A 20,299-nucleotide genomic window follows, 5' to 3' on the forward strand; every position below is an offset into this window, starting at 1 on the left:
GTCCCTATGAAAGGTAAGCATATTAACATAAATGTTATGCTTTGTTTCTGTTAATCTATTATCAGTTTAATTCACAGGATCCGATTATAGAACCTAGGAGGGGAAGGGAACAATTTCCTTCTTTTACAGTCACCACTGCATAGATGGTACTTAATGCAAGCACCTGAAGTGCCTTTTGCCTCCTCTCAGGATCCCTCAAGCCCCCTGCTCTTCTTCCTACCTAGTAGGTTAGGCTGTCCTCGAACCACAATCCTCCTGTTTCAGCCTCCCAAGTACTGGGATTATAAACATGTACTATTACACCCTGCACAATATGCCTAATTTTATTTGAAAATTAATTTTTTTTCAGTACTAGAGATTGAACCCAGGGGCATTCTACCTCTGAGCTATACCCTGAGCCCTCTTTTATATTCTTTATTTTGAAACAGGGTCTCACTAATTTGTAGACGGCTTCACTAAGTAGCTGAGGCTGGTTGGAAACTGCGATCCTCCTGTCTCAGCCTCCCAAATGCTAAGATTACAAGTGTGTGCCACCAACCCCGCTTTGATTTAAATTTTTTTTTTTTATGGTTCTGGGGATGGAATCCAGGGCCTCTACCTCCGGACTATACCCCTGACCTATTTTATATTTTATTTGGAAACAGGGTCTCACTAAGTTGCTGAGATCCTCACTAAGTAGCTGAGGCTGACTTCGAACCTGCATGATTCTCCTGTCTCTGCCTCCCAAGAATTGGGATTACAAGTGTGCACCACTACTCTCAGCTGATTTAATATTTTTAAAGAATTGATTCTAGTTGGGCGTAGTGGTGCATGCTTGTAATGCTGCTGTTGGGAGGCAGAGACAGGAGGATCGTGCAGGTTCGAAGCCAGCCTCAGCTACTTAGTGAGGCTCTCAGCAATTTAGTGAGACCCTGTTTCCAAATAAAATATAAAATAGGTCTGGGAGTATAGCCCAAAGGTAGAAAGCCTCTGGGTTCCACCCCCAGTACCACCAAAAAAAAAAAAAAAAAAGAATTGATTCTTTAGACTTCCATCTAACAAATGAACAAAAAAGACAATGAGTATGTATGATTGAAAAACTGATACTTTGTTGTTTTTTTTTCTGGTACTAGGGGTGGAACCCAGGGGCATTCTACCTCTGAGCAACACCCCCAGCCCTATTTTTTATTCTTTATTTTGAAACAGGGTCTCACTGAATTGCAAAGGGCCTCACTAAGTAGCTGAGGCTGGCTTCGAACCTGTGCAATCCTCTTGTGCCAAGACATCCTGCTGCCTCGGCATCTATGTGTTGAGACCCCCCACTCCACATAGTTAATCGGCAGAACGCCCCGAGAAAGAGGGTCGTCTCTGGCCAAAGTACCCCCCACTTTTAGATACCCTTCACTATTATTCCTTTTAACTTTCTACACGAATTGCTCCAGTGATGTGAAATTAGGACTATAAATAGAAACTGAGTTCGTGGAAATAAACTCTCTAATAATTTGCCAAAACGTCCTTGGCTCTGCTCAATAACAATAAAAACTGGCCAGAATTCAGATGCTGTGATAAGCATTCCAGCTGCAGCAATTACAAAGGGTCTCTGACCCTCACTATCACTAACTTAGGTTAAGCTATTAACTCCAGTAAGGTAGTTCAGTTTAAGGTAACTCTGTTTACCCTTGAGATCCTGCCTAGAGACAGAGAAGATAAAAACCTTGTGTGTGACCTTAAAGCAATTTAGTTGATAAACAACTTAGTTGCCCAAATACAATAGACTCAAGGAGAAAGATTGGTGACTTTTACGCCCAGTGTAAATATTCCTGAAGACAGAGAGGCTGACCGCATGGTTAATGAATATGACAAAATAAAGGACAGATGTTCTAAATATATATGTATGAAGGAAAGGAAATACCGTGTAAGAGTAAGAAAAGCATTTTTGCATGAAGAAGAGCTTATCATAAGAAAGTCCCAACTGGGAGAGAAAGGAATTAGAAAGTTAGAAGCAGGTTGCAGAGGGTTTGTGACAGAGAAATGGATTATTAAAGATGGTTAGACTTTTAATAGGCTTATTGTCTAAAGAAGAGTGCTCAGCAGTTAAGGAAATACATCTGACAATTAAAACCAAGAACTTTGTGGTGTTGTTTGTGGTATTTTGTCTGCAAAACTGTGTTGTGAGTTTGCTTAAGCTTTCAGATTTAGGAGATAAAAATGCCAACACCTGGAGAAACTTTATCACATCCACCTGAATCACCACGTCTCCTCACACTTGCTATATGAACTGAGCCCAAAAGATGGAAAGTTCCAAGAGAGTCAAAGAAGATTCCCCGAGAAACCCCCAAGCCTTGGCCATGCTTGTTTATTTTGGGAAGTGGCCCCTTGGGACTGCTTATCTGCAAAGACCTTGGAAAAGAATCAGGAGTCAGGAGTCAATCTCTCGAAGATCAACAGCCAGCTGAAGGACTAGTTTTATTACCTTTGTTTACATGTCATTCACTATTATTTCACAATGATTACACCCACCTCCCTCTCCTCTTACTATTAACTTTACTGGTGAAAGGTATAAATTTCTTGGAGTTTTTGTAATAAAGTGTCATTGGCTCAAGAAGCCTTTGTCCACCTCAGATTCTTTCCCAAGCGTCGTACCTAAAAACTTAGGGAATTCATAGAGGGGAAAGAATTGCTGCAGATAAGTTTCTGCAGAACTCCACCTGCCTTTTGCCCCATCTTTCTGAGGATTTGACCGGGAGCTGACAATAAGGACCCAACTGAGATTAGTCGGCGACACTCTTGTCTCAGCCTACAAATGCTGGGATTACAAGAGTGTGCCACCACACCCAGCAGATACTTTGTTTTAAAAGACTATAATACATAACTTTTTTTGTGTGTGTGTGGTACTGGGTTCCAGGAAGCCCTTCTACCTCCAGGCTAAACTCCCAGACCTATTTTATACCTTTTTATACCTCCTGTCTCCGCCTCCCAAGCGCAGGGATTACGAGCTTGTGCCACCACACCCGGCCACAGTCCTTTTTATTTAGGGTTTTGAAAAAACAGGGTCTCAAACTAGAATAGCCAAAGTAATTTTCAGCAATAAGAGCCATACAGAAGACATCATAATTCCTGACTTCAACGTATACTACAGAGCTACAGTAAAAGAACAGCATATCGGCACAAAAACAGACACCTAGACCAATGGAATAAAATAGAAGATACTGAAACAACTACACACACTTAGAGCAAATTGATCTTCAACAAAGGTGCCAAACACGTATGCTGGAGAAAAGACAGCCTTTCAGCAAATAATGTTGGCAAAACTGGTTATCCAGTTGTGGAAAGATGGAACTAAATTCTTACCTCTTATCTTGCACAGGAGTCAATTCAAAGATCAAAGATCTGGAAATTAGACCGGAGCCTTTGAAGCTACTGAGGAGGGCAGAGGTCCAGCATTCTAACCTATAGGCATGGGTAGAAACTTATTCAACAAAACCCCCATAGCCCAGTAAATTAAAACAAGAATGAATAAATGGGATGGAATTCAACTAAAAAGTTTCTTCTCATTAAAGAAAACCATCAAGAATCTAAAGAGAGGCCGGGCGTGGTGGTGCACGCTTGTAATCCCAGCATTTGGGAGACTGAGACTGGAGGATCGTGGTTTGTGGACAGCTTCAGCTTCTTAGTGAGGCCTCCTGCAACTTAGTGCGACCCTGTTTCAAAATTAAGAATAAAAAAATAAGGCAGGGGGTGTAGCTCGAAGGTTGAATGCCCCGGGGTTCCATCCCCATACCTGCAAAAAAAAAAAAAAAAAAAAAAAAAAAGAGAGAGATAGTCTGCAGAATGGGAGATCTTTTCCAATTTCCTCTCATAGAGGATATCTAAAGTATACAAAGAACTTAAAAGACTTTACACTAAAAAAAAAAAATCAAGAAATGGGCAATTAGCTGGGCATGGTGGTGCATGCTTATAATCACAGTACTTGGGAGGCTGACACAGGAGGATCCGGGTTCGGTGACAGCCTCAGCTACTTAGTGAGGATGTCCACAACTTAGTGAGACCCTGTTTCAAAATAAAGAATAAAAAATTGGGTTGGGGGTGTAGCTCGCAAATAGAATGCCCCTGAGTTCAATCCCCAACACCACACACACACACACACACAAAAGAAGTATGCAATTGAACTAAATAGACACTTCACAAAAGAAGAAATACAAATGGCCAATAAATACATCAAAAGCCGGGCGTGGTGGCGCATGCTTGTAATCCCAGCATTTGGGAGGCTGAGATCAGAGGATCACGGTTCACGAACAGCCTCAGCTACTTAGTGAGGCCCTTCACAACTCAGTGAGATCCTGTTTCAAAAATAAAAAGACAGCGCACGCTTGTAATCCCCATGCTTGGGAGGCGGAGACAGGAGGATCGCGCAGGTTCGAAGCCAGCCGCGCTGGCTTAAGAGACCCTGTTTCAAAAAAAAAAAAAAAAAAAAGTATAAAAATAGGTCTGGGAGTGTAGCCTGGAGGTAGAAGGGTTTCCAGGAACCCTAGTACCACCAAATAAATAAATAAATAAATAATAAAACAGACAAAAAATAGGGCTGGGGGTGTAGCTCGGAGGTACAATGACCCTGGGTTTTATCCCCAGTACCACACACACACAAAAAGGATAAAACCAAATACATAAAAAATGTTCAACATCATTAGCAAGCAATCAGGGAGATGCAAATCAAAACTATACCGAGATTCCATCTAACCCCAATCAGAATGGCAATCATCATACAGTCGGGCATGGTGGTGCATGCTTATAATCCCAGCATTCGGAAGGCTGAGACAATAGGATCTGGATTCTAGGACAGCCTCAGCTATTTAGTGAGGTCCTCTGCAACTCAGTGAGACTCTGTTTCAAAATAAAGAATAAAAAATAGTGCTGGGAGTGTAGCTCAAAGGTAGAATGCCCCTGGGTTCTACCCCTAGTACCACACACACACACAAAAAAAAAGAATGGTAATCATCAAAAAGTCAAGAACAATAAATGCTGGTGAGGATATGGGGAAATTGGAACTTTTCTACACTGCTGGTATAATTGCAAATTAACTCAGTTCCTATGGAGATCAGTGTGGAGATTCTTCAGAAAACTGGGAATGGATCCACCATTGATCTGGCTATATAAGTCTTGGGTATCTTCCCAAAGGGATTGAAATCAGAGAATTACATTAATATATGCATATCAGTGTTTATTACAGCACAATTCACAATAACCAAATTATGGAACCAATATAAGTGTCCATCAAAAGATGAATGGATTACAAATTATGAATGATATCCACAAATGTAATTCAACTCAGTAATAATGAGAAATAAATTATTATTTACAGGAAAATGGATGGGCCTGCAGAAAATTACGTTAACTGAGATTAGTCAGTCACAGAAAGTGAAGAGTCATATGTTTTCTCTAATTTGCAGAAGCTATGGAGTAATCAGGACATTAGAGAGACTCCAAATAATAGAGGAGAAACTTCAGTGGACCAGGAAGGAGGCCTGGGGAAGGGAGGAGGAGAGAGAGGATCAAGGAAGGAAGTACTGCCATTGGTTTTACTTACATATATGAGAATACCAATGTCGATCTCAGTGCCTGTATGGGGAAGGAGGGGCATGAAGAGGGAACCAGAGGAAAGCCCACCAAGGTCTGTGTCATGAGTGTCACTATCACCATGATTTGCATTATGATGGGAGACTATAATGCACCAATAAAAGTATGTTAAAAAAAAAAAAGAGCCGGGTGTGGTGGCGCACACTTGTAATCCCCGCGCTTGGGAGGCTGAGAGAGGAGGGTCGCACAGGTTCGAAGCCAGCCTCAGCTACTTAATGAGGCTCTCAGCAACTTAGCGAGACCCTGTTTCCAAATAAAATATAAAATAGGTCTGGGAGTATAGCCTGGAGGTAGAAAGCCTCTGGGTTCCACCCCTAGTACTACAAAAACAAAAAAGAAGAAGGAGGAGGAGGAGGAGGAGGAGTCTAACTGGGTTGCTGAGTCTTGCTGAATTGCTGAGGCTAGACTTGAACCTGTGATCCTATCTTAGCCTCCCAAGTACTGGGATTACACGAATGCACTACTATGCCTAGCTCACTGTTTCATCTTGAACCATGTGACCATATGCGTTAATTTTTAAACTATAAAATTTAAATTTATGCCAGTCATGGTGTAATCCTAGTACTAGGGAGGCTGAGACAGGAAGGATCACAGGTTCATGGCCAGCCTCTTACTTAGTGAGGTCCTCTGCAACTCAGTGAGACCCTGTTTCAAAATAAAGAATAAAAAAATAGGGCTGGGGGTGAGACAGAATGTGCCTGGATTCCATTCCTAGTACCAAAAAAACAAAAACAAAAACAAAAACAACCCACACACAACAACAACCAACAACAAAAAAATAGGGCTCAGAGGTAGAATGCCCCTGGGAATTCCATCCCCAGTACCGAAGGGAAAATAACCTCATAATAATAAATCAAGGGCTGGGGGTATAGTTTGGAGGTAGAAAGTCCCTGGGTACATGGGTACACTACACACACACACACACACACACACACACACACACACACACACAAACAGCAGGAACAACAGCTACCACTGCTGGGGACAAGAAAACCCCTTAACCAGCGAAGATGCCAGCAGCAGCCCCTGCCCGCTGACTGCAGGAACAGGGCCCAGGCACACGGCCCACCTGGTGGCCACAGCAGCAAGGGCTGTGTCAGTAGGCCTGGCCTCAACACTAGCAGTAAGAGACGGCAATCCTGGCTAGGTCTGGTGCTGTACTATATGAGCATAGAGACCAAGTGTCTCACAGGTAGGAGAGAAGAAATAAAATATTAGGTAGAAAGGAGATGAATTGAAAAGAAAGGGAAAATAGAGTTTTTAAAATCTAGAAAATTGCCGGGTGTGGTGGCTCACGCTTGTAATCCCTGCACTTGGGAGACTGAGACAGGAGGATCGCATGGTTTCGAGGCCAGCCTCGGATACTTAATGAGGCTTTCGGCAACTTAGTGAGACCCTGTTTCCAAATAAAATATAAAAAGGTCTGGAAGTATAGCCCGGAGGTAGAAAGCCTCTGGGTTCCACCCCCAATACCATCAAAAAATAAAAATAAAATCTAGGAAATTTGTAATCTGCAACTCCATTCTATAGGGTGTGTTCTGTTTTACAGGAAGCCTCAAAGAGCCCACACCCTTAATCACAGTGGCCCCTCTACCCACCTGAGACTGCAGAGGTGCCCAGTAAACAAAGGATCCATTAGGTGGGAGAGGGTCAGACACCACCCAACAATCCTGGAAAGGGGAAGTCTAGACCTCCACCCCAGCCCCATGTCCCTAGCTACCCCTCCCTGTCCAGGTTCCAAGAAAAGGATTGCAAAGATTACAGGAGCCTCCCAGGCTCTCGAGGTGCCCATGCCCTCCCCTGAACATGTATCCTCACTTTCCCCTAATAAACCTCTGTCTTTATGTCTGACTGGCTGAAATTCTTTTTGCCATGGAAGCCAAAGACTCCGAGAGTCCTGAGGTGGGTTTCAATTCTCAAACCTGAGGGCTCTTCAGAACCCCATGGAATTATTGTGTTTTCCCATGACATCTCCCGCTAGAAAAATGAGTAAGAACGGGGTCGCGACGCCTATAACAGGAATAAAGAAACCAGCCCTGATGGGTCACCCAGGGGTGATGACTTCAGAGCCTTCGTGTGCGTGAGTGAGTGGTCAGGCTTCCTCACAGCAGGCTTTCCCAAGCTGGCTCCTTCGACTCCCCTCCACCACACGTCACCTGCCTCCTTCCAGGCAGGATGAGGGCGCCTCAGCCTCACTCAGAACAAGTTGGGACCCTTTCTTCCCTTCCCTTCCCTCCTCCTCCCCCTTTTCCTTCCCCTCCTCTCCCCTGCCCTCCCTCCCTCCCTCCCTCCCTCCCTCCCTTTCTCCAGTGCCAGGGGCATTCTACCTCTAAGGGAAGGCCCCATCCCTTTTCATGTTTTATTTTGAAACAGAATCTCACTAACTTGCTATCGGTCTTGATAAGTTGCTGAGGCCGGTCTGGAACCTCCGATCCTCCTGTCTCAACCTCCTAAGTATTGGGATGACAGGTGTGTGCCACACACAGTGCTGGCTGGAGACCTCTCCTCTCTAAATGCTGTCTAGGATTGCGGTGCTGTTTAGCCGTCCTTGAGTCTGATGGGAGGCAGCAGGTAGGTGGTGCTCATTCCACCCAGGCGCTCTGCTACTCGGCTGGTTCTTGATAAGTTCTTTTTTTTTTTTTTTTGGTGGTACTGGGGGTGAAGCCCAGGGGCTTTTCTACCTCCAGGCTATACTCCCAGACCTATTTTATACTTTATTTGGTTGGAAACAGGGTCTCACTAAGTTGCTGAGAGCCTCACTCAGTAGCTGAGGCTGGCTTCGAACCTGTGCGATCCTCCTGTCTCAGCCTCCCAAGTGCTGGGATTACAAGCGTGCGCCACCACTTCTGGCTGATTACGTTTTCCTTCCTTCCTTCCTTCCTTCCTTCCTTCCTTCCTTCCTTCCTTCCTTCCTTCCTTCCTTCCTTTTTCAGTACTGGGGATGGAACCCAGGGACATTCTACCTTCCAGACACACCCCCAGCACTATTTTTTAGTCCGTTTAAATTTGAAACAGGGTCTCACTGTGCTCTCTTACAGAACCCATTTTTCAGGAGAAGAAAAGGGGGGGGGGAGAAAGAGAGGAAGCTATTCTCTGCTTGTAACCTTGAAAATGGGGGAGTGTTTTGGAAATGAATTTAGGACAATTATCTGAAAATGGGACCGAGAAGTAATAGAAGCTTCACGCATAGCGGGTGTTTTTGTTATTTTTTTTCTATTCCTTGTTGGTTTTCCTGCTGTTAATTTTCCCAACTTAGCCACAGAAAGTGTTTGCGGGCGGGCGTGAAAAACATCAACTGGATTCCTGTAAGACTTTCACTTTTCACTGCTTAGCAAATAAACAAACCAAACCAGGTTTTGTCAAACTACACCTGCAGGCATAGTTGCCACCTCCTCTCTTCACCCACAAACAAAAAAAGCCGGGCGTGGTGGCACAGGCTTGTAATCCTAGCATTCAGGAGGCAGAAACCGGAGGATTGTGGTTCACGGACAGCCTTCGCAACTGTGTGAGAGACCCTGTTTCAAAATTAAAAAAAAAAAAAAAAAAAAAAGCCGGGTGTGGTGGTGCACACTTGTAATCTCCGCACTTGGGAGGCTGAGACAGGAGAATCGCACAGGTTCCAAGCCAGCCTCAGCTACTTAGTGAGGCTCTCAGCAACTTAGTGAGACCCTTTTTCCAAATAAAATATAAAATAGGTCTGGGAATATAGTCCGGAGGTAGAAAAGCCCCTGGGTTCCACCCTCAGTACCATAAAAAAAGACTAAAAAAATTAATATATATACACACACATCACAGGTGTTGGTAGATAAATATTTCATAGACTATTATGATAGTTAGAACTCAGGCCTGGTGGCACAAGTCTGTAATCTCAGTACTTGGGAGGCTGAGACAGGAGGGTTGTAGGTTCAAGGCCAAGCCTCAGCAACTCAGTGAAATCCTGTTTTAAAATAAAAAGTAGCCAGGCATGGTGGTTCATGCTTGTAATCCCAGTACTTGGGAGGCTGAGACAGGAGGATCGCAGGTTCGTGGCCAGCCTCAGCTACTTAGTGAGACCCTCTGCAACTTATGAGACGTTGTTTCAAAACAGTTAAAATTAGGCCTGGGGGTATAACTTGGAGGTAAAATGTCTCTCTCTGGGTTCAATCTCCAGTACCACAATAAATAAAGAAATAAAGAAGGGGCTTTAAGAGCTGTAAGAAGCATGGCATTGGGGTCTCTGGGTGGTTTCTAGTAAACCCCTGACATGGAACCCCTTTGGCAAGAACAGGAGAGCAGAATGGGACAGTAGTTGCTATATGGAAGGTCAATTGTTCATCTTTTTACTGAAAACTTCCTCATGCAGAACTGTGTTAAATTCTGTAAGAAATGATAGACAAATAAAATGAATGGTCTGCAAAGATACTGAAAAGATAATTGGTAACGAAATCTCAGAGAAAGAGAGAGAGAGGAATGAGTGAGCTGTGAATATATTGATTTTTTGGTTCTGGAAATTCTACCTCTGAACTACACCCAGCTCTATGTTTTATTCTTTCTTTTGAAACAGGGTCTCACTGAGTTGCAAAGGGCCTCACTAAATAGCTAAAGCTGGCCATGAACCTGCTGACTCAGCCTTCCGATTGCTGGGATTACAAGCATGTGCCACCATCCCCAGCTTTGGTTCTGGAAATTGAACCCAGCAACACTCTACTTCTGAGCTACACTCCCAGTCCTATTTTATTTTGTTTATTTATTTATCCTATAAATAAATCCTATTTTTAAGTTTTATTTTGAAACAAGGGCTCACTAAGTTGCAGAGGGCCTCACTAACTTGTTGAGGCTGGCCTCGAACTTAAGATTCTTTTATTTCACCTTCCCAAGTACTGGAATTACAGGCGTCTGCCACCATGCCTGGCCTGTCCTAATTTTAAATAAAACCCTAATTTATGACTTATATATTTCAGTTCTCAAAACTAATATTTCTTAAGGAGAAGTACTCGAAATAGACCGACTTTCTTTCTTTCTTTCTTTCTTTCTTTCTTTCGGTAATGGGGGTAGAACCCAGAGGCTTTCTACCTCCGGGCTATACTCCCATTTTATACTTTATTTGGAAACAGGGTCTCACTAAGTTGCTGAGAGCCTCACTAAGCAGCTGAGCCTGGCTTCGAACCTGTGCAATCCTCCTGTCTCAGCTTCTCAAGTGCGGGGATTCCAAGCATGCGCCACCACACCTGGCTTTCCAATTAGACTTCACAAAGTTCTCAGGACTGGGGGTGCAGCTTAGCTAAAGAAGCTTATCAACATCCATGATGCCCTGGGATCAACCCCCAGCAACACACACACACACACACACACACACACACACACACACACACGCTTTGTACAGGAATCAGTGCTTACAATGTTTACTGTGGATGCCATTTGCCTAAAGAGTTGGTGGGTATAGAGCTGGGCCTGGTGGCGCACGCTTGTAATTCCAGCATTCGAGAAGTTGAGACCTGAGGATCATGGTTCCCGGACAGCCTCAGCTACTTAGTGAGGCCCTCTGCAACTCAGTGAGACCCAGTTTCAAAATAAAGAATAAAAAATAGGGCAGAGGGTGTAGCTTGGAGGTCGAATGCCCCTGGGTTCCATCCCCAGACCTGAAAAAAAAAAAAAAAGAGTTGGTGGGTATAGACAACTTCTAGTAAATAATGACGTTTTGGAGGGAGTGGACTGGGGATTGAACCCAGGGGCATTCTACCTCCAAGCTATATTCTCAGCCCTTTTTGTTTCTTATTTGGAAACAGGGTCTCACTAAATTGCTGAAAATCTCACTAAGTTGCTGAGGCTGGCAGAGAATCTGTGACCCTCCTGTCTCAGTCTCCCAAGTATTGAGGTTATGAGTGTATACCACTATGCCTGGCAATAGTTTTTTTATGCCTACTATAAGAACAGTCATCAGGCTTAGAATAAAGATTTATTTTTATATGTTCTCAAGATCTAAAAATGTTACCCTTTAGTCCTGATTAAAATTGTCCTTTGGCTAGCTGGACACATGCTTGTAATCCCAATTCTTGGGAGGCGGAGACAGGAGGATCTCAGTGAGACTCTCATCAACCTAGTGAGATCCTGTTTCAAAATAAAAATAAAATAGGGTTGGGGTGTAGCTTGGAGGTAGAATGCCCCTGGGTCCATCCTCAGTGCCACAAAAATAAAATAAAATAGTCCTTTGGAGGCACTGATATCCCTCCCAGGTCTGCACAACCTATACAGCCGTATGTTGTCTGATTCATTCTTTTGCCTGTGTTGGGAATCTTTGCTTGCTTGTTCAATGGAATGAGTGGTTTTAGTGACACACCACTGGTGTTACACAAAGCAGGCAGACTCCATCATCTGGGAGGAGCTGAGGGCAAAGCATTCAGAACCAGCTGTTTACATGAGTCACCCCGTCTCCTCTCAGGCAGCGACTTCCTGATCATTACCTCATTTGCATGAAAAAAAAAACATGCCACGATAAACCTTGTTTCTGCTTTTTTGAAGAAAACTTCTATTTATTTGGTGTTTAGAGACTTAAATACTAGGTTCCTTCTTGTATTTAGATTTTGTGCCCAAGGTCTTTTCTTCTGAAAAGAAAGTAGAAGGTGGCAATTAAAGTCTTGAAAATATGAGAGAACTGTTCCCAGTTATTATTTATCTAATTGTACCACTGCTTCTGTAAACACTTATAATCTCTTTTTTGTAGGTGAAAGAAAACTATAAGTGTTCCATTATCAGAGCAAAACACAGCTCTGCATTTGAAATAACTCCAGCAAATACTGTACTTCCTGAACAGAACTCGTTGGGTTGCTCACACAAAGTCAAAGAGTAGGTCAACCATTCAGCAAATCGTCAGCCTGGTCCATATAGGCAGACAGACCTTTCGACGCTTTCCACATTTTTCAGGGTTCAGAGAGCAGATGAGTGACTTCTAGTCTATGGTCCAAAGTATGGATGGCACAGTTGAGGCTGGTTTATGTCATAACACTAAACTCTGCCTTGCAGAGATTGTGCAATGTGTAAAGTTAAGTTTATTAAACATCTTTATGAGCCGGGCGTGGTGGAGCACGCTTGTAATCCCCACACTTGGGAGGCTGAGACAGGAGGATCGCACGGGTTTGAAGCCAGCCTCAGCTACTTAGTGAGGCTCTCAGCAACTTAGTGAGACCCTGATTCCAAATAAAATATAAAATAGGTCTGAGAGTGCAGCCCAGAGGGAGAAAAGCCCCTGGGTTCCATCACCAGTACCAAAACAAACAAACAAATAAAAAACAGCTTTATGACAGTATGAATGAAAATTTAGATGCTTAAAATAAAATTTGGGAACCAAAGTAAGTCAGTTGGAAGAAGCAGAATGGGTTGCAGATCCAAAAGAAAGGCTACCCATTGTCTTAGAGTGTGTCAGTCCTACAAAGCTGCCAAGGGCCAGCCGGGCGTGGTGGCGCACGCTTGTAATCCCAGCATTCAGGAGGCTGAGACCGGAGGATCACGGTTCGCAGACAGCCTCAGCTACTTAGTGAGGCCCTTTGCAACTTAGTGAGAACCTGTTTCAAAATAAAGAATAAAAAATAGGACAGGGGGTATAGCTCAGAGGTAGAATGCCACTGGGTTAAACTCCCAATGACACACACGCATGTGCACATGCACACACACACACACACACACACACACACACACACATAAGATAGAGCTTTTATGTTTTTGTAACAGTTGGATTACTACTTTTTCTGGAATTTTTCTTACCCTTTTACAAGTGAAGTGGACTCTCTCTATTTAGGACTGCAAATATGAGGGTGGGTGGGCGGGTGGGGGTGTGTGTGGAAAACTAGCTATTCTTAAAAAATCTCTGACAAAGAAGTTGTCAGAGATTGCTGAATATATTTTATTATTTTTCAAAAATTAAGTCTGTTGAAGGCAGGTGTGGTGGTGCACACCTATAATACCAGTACTTGAAAGACTGAGACAGAAGGATCACAGGTTCAAGGACAGCCTCAGCAGTTAGTGAGACTCATCAACCTAGCAAGACCCTGTTTCAAAATAAAATTAAAATAGAGCTAGAGGTGTAGCTCAGAGTAGAATGTCCCTGAGTTCAATCCCCAGTGCCCCCCCCAACACACAGAAAGAATGTTGAGAGGGGATTGACAGGATATTAACTGAAGGATTAGCGCATCCTCTAACACATATTCCTTTTCCTCAAATGTGGCCCAGGTAAACATACATGGATATACAGACACAGAAGAACATTTCTGCTCACAAAATAAGAGATAAATAAACAAATAATCCTACCAATGAATCTACTGGACCATAAAATGTGCAAAGGTAGGATCTACATTCTTTACCTCTCATCGCTAGCCCAGCATATAACACACACACACACACACACACACACACACACACACACACACGTTTTACTGGGGATTGAATCCAGGGGTGTTTTGCCTCTGCTACACCTCCAATCCTATTTTATTTTGAAACAGGCTCTCATTAAGTTGCTGAAGGTCTTCCTAAGTTGCTAAGGTTGGCCTCAAACCTGCAATGCTTGTCTCAGCCTCCCAAGTACAGAGATTACAGGTGTGCACCATCATACCTGGCCATATGCATTCTTAGTTATCATCTATTGAATAATGAATTGTTGAACAGCAACACTAAAGAACTGATGCTTGCTGGGCGTGGTGGCACATGCTTGTAATTTCAGCATTTGGGAGGCTGAGACAGGAGGATCGTGGTTACTGGACAGCCTCAGCTACTTAGGCCCTTTGCAACTCAGTGAGACCCTGTTTCAAAATAAAGAATAAAAAAATAGGGCTGGGGGTGTAGCTCAGAGTTAGAATGTCCCTGGGTTCCATCCCTAGTACTGCAAAATAAATAAATAAATAAATAAATAAATAAATAAATAAATAATAGGACTGGGGGTATAGCTAGGAGGTAGAATGCCTTGGGTTCCATCCCCAGTACCTCAAAAACAAAACAAAACAAACAAACAAAAACGGATGCGTTTTTAATTATTTCTTAGAATCTGCAGATTACTAAAAAAAAAGACCTGATATGCATGTTTTGAAAGAAAAAGAATTCCTTTAGGAAATACACAATGAATTGGCTTAACTTCAGTAATTTGCTTTGCAGTGTTAGAGATGGAGCCCAGTATTGAAAACAATAGCATTAATTATGTTTACCAAAAATGGTTTGAAAACCATTAGAGTGCCAGTCATGGTGGCGTACGCTTGTAATCCCAGCATTTGGAAAGCTGAGACAGGAGGATCACAGTTCATAGACAGCCTCAGCTACTTACTTAGGCCCTTTGAAACTCAGTGAGATCCTGTTTCAAAATAAAGAATAATTATATATAATATATATAATATATATATTATATATATTATTCTTTATATATATATATGGCTGGGAATTGTAACATTGAAATTGAGCTGGGAAGTAGCATAGGAGGTAAACACTAGCCAGGTTATCAAAAACTGCTGCTTTAATCAAACCTGGCACCTTGGGTCGAGGTCTGCTGCCAGTGGGGGAAAGGAACCAAGCAGCAAAGCCATGTAGTCAGGCAGGGTCACGATTGGTTGGCAGAGTCACGTGGTAGAGAGAAAGTACTGATGTTTTATAGGCATGCCGATTCTCTCACGACATCTGTAGTCTTGTGACCTCTGGAGTCTGTCTTGTGATGTTTGGAGTGTGACACCTGGAGTCTCGCGATATCTCTGCTTCTGGCTTCCGGGGTTCAGCCTCCTGGCCCTGCTGTGGGGTCTCGTGGTGGGAATGGGGATCACCCGACCTATCAGCAATGTCGCTTGAAGGTAGAATGCTCATGGGTTCCATCCCTAGTACCGCAAAAAAAGAAAACCATTAGAATACTATACTATGCCCCCAACCCCGGTTCTTTTATTCTTTAATTTCAAAATGGTTTCACTAAGTTGCAGAGGGCCTCACTAAGTTTCTGAGGCTGGCCGCAGCCTGCGATCCTCCTGTCTCAGCCTCCTAAGTACTGGGATTATAAGCGTGTACCACTACACCTGGCTAAGAGGTTATTTTATTTTTTTGTGATACCGAGGGTGGAACCCAGGGGCTTTCTACATCCGGGCTATACTCTCAGACCTATTTTATATTTTATTTGGAAACAGGGTCTCACTAAGTTGCTGAGAGCCTCACTAAGTAGCTGAGGCTGGCTTCAAACCTGTGTGATCCTCCTGTCCCAGCCTCCCAAGTGCAGGGCTGAGCTGGGTTTGGTGGCACATGCTTGTAATCCCAGCATTTGGGAGGCTGAGACAGGAGGATCTTGGGTTCACCTACAGCCTCAGCTACTTATTGAGGCCCTCTGCAACTTAGTGAGACCCTGTTTAAAAATAAAGAATAAAATGTAGGGCTAGGGGTGTATCTTGGAGGTAGAATGCCCCTGGGTTCCATCCCCAGTACTGAAAAAAAAAAGGTTAAATATATATTACACAAAATTTGCAATTGCAACCGTGTGTGTGTGTGTGTGTGTGTGTGTGTGTGTGTGTGTGTGTGTTACTGGGGATTAAATCCAGGGGTATTCTATCTCTTAGCTATAACCCAGCCCTATTTTTTTTTTTTCCCCAGTACTGGTGATGGAACCCAGGGGCATTCTACCTTCAATCTACACCCTATTTTTATTCTTTTATTTCTTTGAAATAGGGTCTCACTGAGTTGCAGAAGGCCTCACTAAGTAGCTAAAACTGCCTGCAAAGCATGATTCTCTTGTCTCAGCCTCCCAAATCCTGGGATTACAAACATGTGCCACCACACCCAGCTTTTTTTATTCTTAATTTTGAAACAGGGTCTCATTAAGTTGTGGAGGGCCTCACTAAGTAGCTGAGACTGGCGGCAAACCTGAAATCCCCTGTTCTTCATTTTCCAAGTACTGGGATTACAAGCATGCATCACCATGCACGGTTCAATTACAATCATTTTTAAGCATATAATTATATTCACAATGTTTTACAATCAACACCACTATTTTTCAATTTTTTTTGTGTGTGGGAAGGTACTGAGAATTGAACCCAGAGTCATTCTATCTTCACGTTTTGCTCCCAACCTGACTTTATTTATTTATTTATTTATTTATTTATTTATGGCGGTGTGGGGGGTTTATTTATTTATTTATTTATGGAGGTGTGGGGGTTTATTTATTTATTTATTTATGGTGGTGTGGTGGTGGGGGTAGCTCTATCTCTGAGCTACACCCTCAATCCTATTTTTTTTATTTTTTATTTTGTGTGTGGTACTGGGGATTGAACCCAGAGGTGTTATACCTCTGAGCTATACCCCTAGCCCTATGTTTTACTTTTATTTTATTTTATTTTATTATTTTGCGGGTCTGGGGATAGACCTAGGGGCATTTGACCTCCAAGCTACACCTCCTGCCCAATTTTTTATTCTTTATTTTGAAACGGGGTCTCACTGAGTTGCGGAGGGCCTCACTAAGTAGCTGAGGCTGTCCACGAACCGCGATCCTCCGGTCTCAGCCTCCCAAATGCTGGGATTACAAGCCTGTGCCACCACGCCCGGCTTCCTAATATTTTATTCTTCCTTTATTTTTTATTTTTTATACCAATGGGGCTTTCTGACCTATTTTTTATATTTCATTTGGAAACAGGGTATTACTAAGTTGCTGAGAGCCTCACTAAGTAGCTGAAGCTGGCTTCGAACCTGTGCAACCCTCCTATCTCAGCCTCCTAAGCACGGGGATTACAAGTGTGCATCACCACGGCCATCTTATTCTTTATTTTGAAACAGGGTCTCACTAAGTAGGTGAAGCTGTCTGCGAACTGCAATCCTCAGGTCTCAGCTGCCCAAATGCTAGGATTACAAGCATGTGCCACCACGCCTGGCTTTTTTATTTTGAAACAGGGTTTCGCTGAGTTGCAGAGGACCTCATTAAGTAGCTGAGGCTGGCCTTGAACCTGCAATCTTTCTGTCTCAACCTCCCAAGTACTGAGATTACAAGCATGTGCCACTATGCCCAGCTCTGACTTTATTTTTTTTTTAAAAACAAGGTCTCAGCCAGCTGTGGTGGTGCACACTTGTAATCCCCGTGTTTGGGAGGCTGAGACAGAAGGATTGCACAGGTTCGAAGCCAGTCTCAGCTACTTAGTGAGGCTCTCAGCAACTTAGTGAGACCCTGTTTCCAAATAAAGTTTAAATAGGTCTGAGAGTATAGCCTGGAGGTAGAAAGCCCCTGGGCTTCACCCCCAGTACCACCAATAAATGACTAAATAAATAAATATAAAAATAAAAATAAAGAAATAAATAAAAACGAGGTCTCATTATGTTGGAGAGGTCCTTGCTAACTTGCCTAAGTTGTCTTCGACTTCTAACTGATTGTCATCCTGTCTTAGCCTCCCAAGCACTAGAATTACAAGTGTGTGCTTCCACACCCAGATTTTATTCTCAAACTTTTATGTTGATCTTTTGTTTCTTTTCTTTTCTTCTTTCTTCAGTACTGGAGATTGAACCCAGGGGCATTCTACCTCTGAGCTACATCCCCAACCCTATTTCTTATTCTTTATTTTGAAACAGGGTCTCACTAAATTTTGGGGGCCTCACTAAGTAGCTGAGGCTGGCTGGGAACCTGTGATCCTCCTGTCTCAGCCTCCCAAGTACTGGGATTACAAACGTGGGCCACCACACCTGGCCAGTTTCTGTTTGTTTTTGAAAGGAGGTCTCTGTTTGTTGCCCAGGCTGGCTTCAAAACCCTGGGCTCAAGTGACCTTTATGCCTCAGCCTCTTCAGTAGCTCAGACTGGAGAAACTGTATCTGGCTAGGAATCTCTTAAACTATAGGTCTTTTCCTTTTCTTTCCTCTGTTTTCCCTTGCAATTTATTTGTTGAAGCAAATCAGGTCATTTCAACAATATAATTTCTCATAAACTTGCTTTTTATTCCTATTTTATAACTGTATAATGCATATTCCTCTGTCTTCTGTGTTTCCTGCAAATTATTTTGTGTATCTAGAGGTTTAATTATATTCAGGTTAAAAATTGTTGCTCGGTAGTATTACTTCACGTGGGGTTTTGTGGACTTCCATGGGAGGCTCATGATTGATAACTCGGGTTCCCCTCCCACCACGTGACCCCGCAGCAGGGACAGGAGGCGGAACCCTGGAAGTCAGAAGCAGAGATAACACAAGACTCCAGGTGCCTCGAGACTACAAACATCGCAAGACAGACTCCAGAGGTCCTGAGACTACAGACGTGGCTTGCCTATAACACATCCGTGCTTCTGCTCTGCCACGTGACTCAGGCAGCCAATTGGGACTATGTGCAATCTCCAAACGCGTGGCTCGTTGGTCCCTTCCCCCACGGCCTGCTGACTCCCTGAGGGTGCCGGGTCCCAATAAAGCAGCAGCTTTTGATAACCTGGCTGGTATTTTACCTCCTTTGCGACTCCCTGGCTCAATGATACCTGTTTTTTTTTTCTCTTGCCTATGTCCTTTATGTCCTAAGGATGCAACAGAAGGATAATCAAATTCTACTTTTCTTCTTAGTAGCTATAATACTTCCATAGAGGAAACAGTACAGTGGCATAGTACTCCATCCTGTGAACATTCACTCAACTGTCTAAACAGAATGCTCCATGTGTTAATACCCTCTTTACCAGTTTTACTGTAGTTGGTTTATAAATGAAAGAGAGGGGTTTGGGTAGCCATTGAGACGTGTCTTTATTTTCATAGAGTACAGAGTCAGTGTAAGACTAAAGCAACATTTGAGGAAGAGCTAAAACCTTTTTCTATGTGATAATCAAAGCAGAATTCTCAGTCTCCAAAATCATCTGTTATTGAAGTGTCCCTCTTGTTAAAAGGTACCCAGGAGTCTGGAAAGAAAGCAGTGTTGGGTGCCGGACATGGTGGCTCACACTTGTAATCTCAGCACTTGAATGTGGTGGCTCACGCTTGTAATAGCACTTGAGAGGCTGAGACAGGGGGATCGCACAGGTTCAAAGCCAGCCTCAGCTACTTAGGCTCTCAGCAATTTAGTGAGACCCTGTTTCCAAATAAAGTATAAAATAGTTCTGGGAATATAGCCTGGAGGTAGAAAAGCCCCTGGGTTCCACCCCCAGTACAACACACACACACACACACACACACACACACACACACACACACACGCGCACACACACACACACACACACACACACACAAGCAGTGTTGGTATGGACAAGCACAGTGCTTCTTTTGATGATAGTGCCTGCCAGGATGGCATATCAGAACATTTCCCCCAGAGCAACACTGAGACACATCTGTTCAAATCAGTCAGTTGCCAACTCAATTGACTAATTTGGAAGAAATAAGAAATTTAAAAATCATCAAGCCAGGCTTGGTGGCATACGCTTGTAATCCCAGTATTTGGGAGGCTGAGATAGGAGGATCAAAGGTTCGTGGCCAGCATTAGCTACTTAGTGATGCCTTCCACAACTTAGTGAGATCCTGTTTCAAAATAAAGAATAATAATAATAAAAAGGACTGGGAGTATAGCTTGGAGGTAGAATGCTCCCTGGCACACACACACACACACAAATCATCAAATGGAGTGAAGCAGAGCTGGGTGTGGGAGCACACCCTTATAACCCCAGCATTTGGGAGGCTGAGACAGGAGGATCATGGTTTGCCGACAGCCTCAACTCCTGAGTGAGGTCCTTTGCAACTCAGTGAAACCTGTTTCAAAATAAAG

At 43.3% G+C, this 20,299-nt stretch overlaps 1 protein-coding gene across 1 annotated transcript in view; it reads right to left on the minus strand.

Moving 5' to 3' along the window:
- Positions 1 to 6,582: 6,582 nt before the first annotated feature.
- Positions 6,583 to 20,299, minus strand: part of SAMD7 (sterile alpha motif domain containing 7) — a gene marked incomplete at both ends in the record, with an annotated part of 63,599 nt that continues 49,882 nt past the window's right edge. Inside the window, one exon of the mRNA XM_080696576.1 lies at positions 6,583 to 6,730. Within this exon, the coding sequence (XP_080552702.1) occupies positions 6,583 to 6,730 (148 nt within the window). The remainder of the gene's footprint in view (positions 6,731 to 20,299) is intronic.

The sequence above is a fragment of the Muscardinus avellanarius genome, assembly GCF_963383645.1.
Source record: "Muscardinus avellanarius genome assembly, chromosome: 5".
Taxonomy (NCBI): domain Eukaryota; kingdom Metazoa; phylum Chordata; class Mammalia; order Rodentia; family Gliridae; genus Muscardinus; species Muscardinus avellanarius.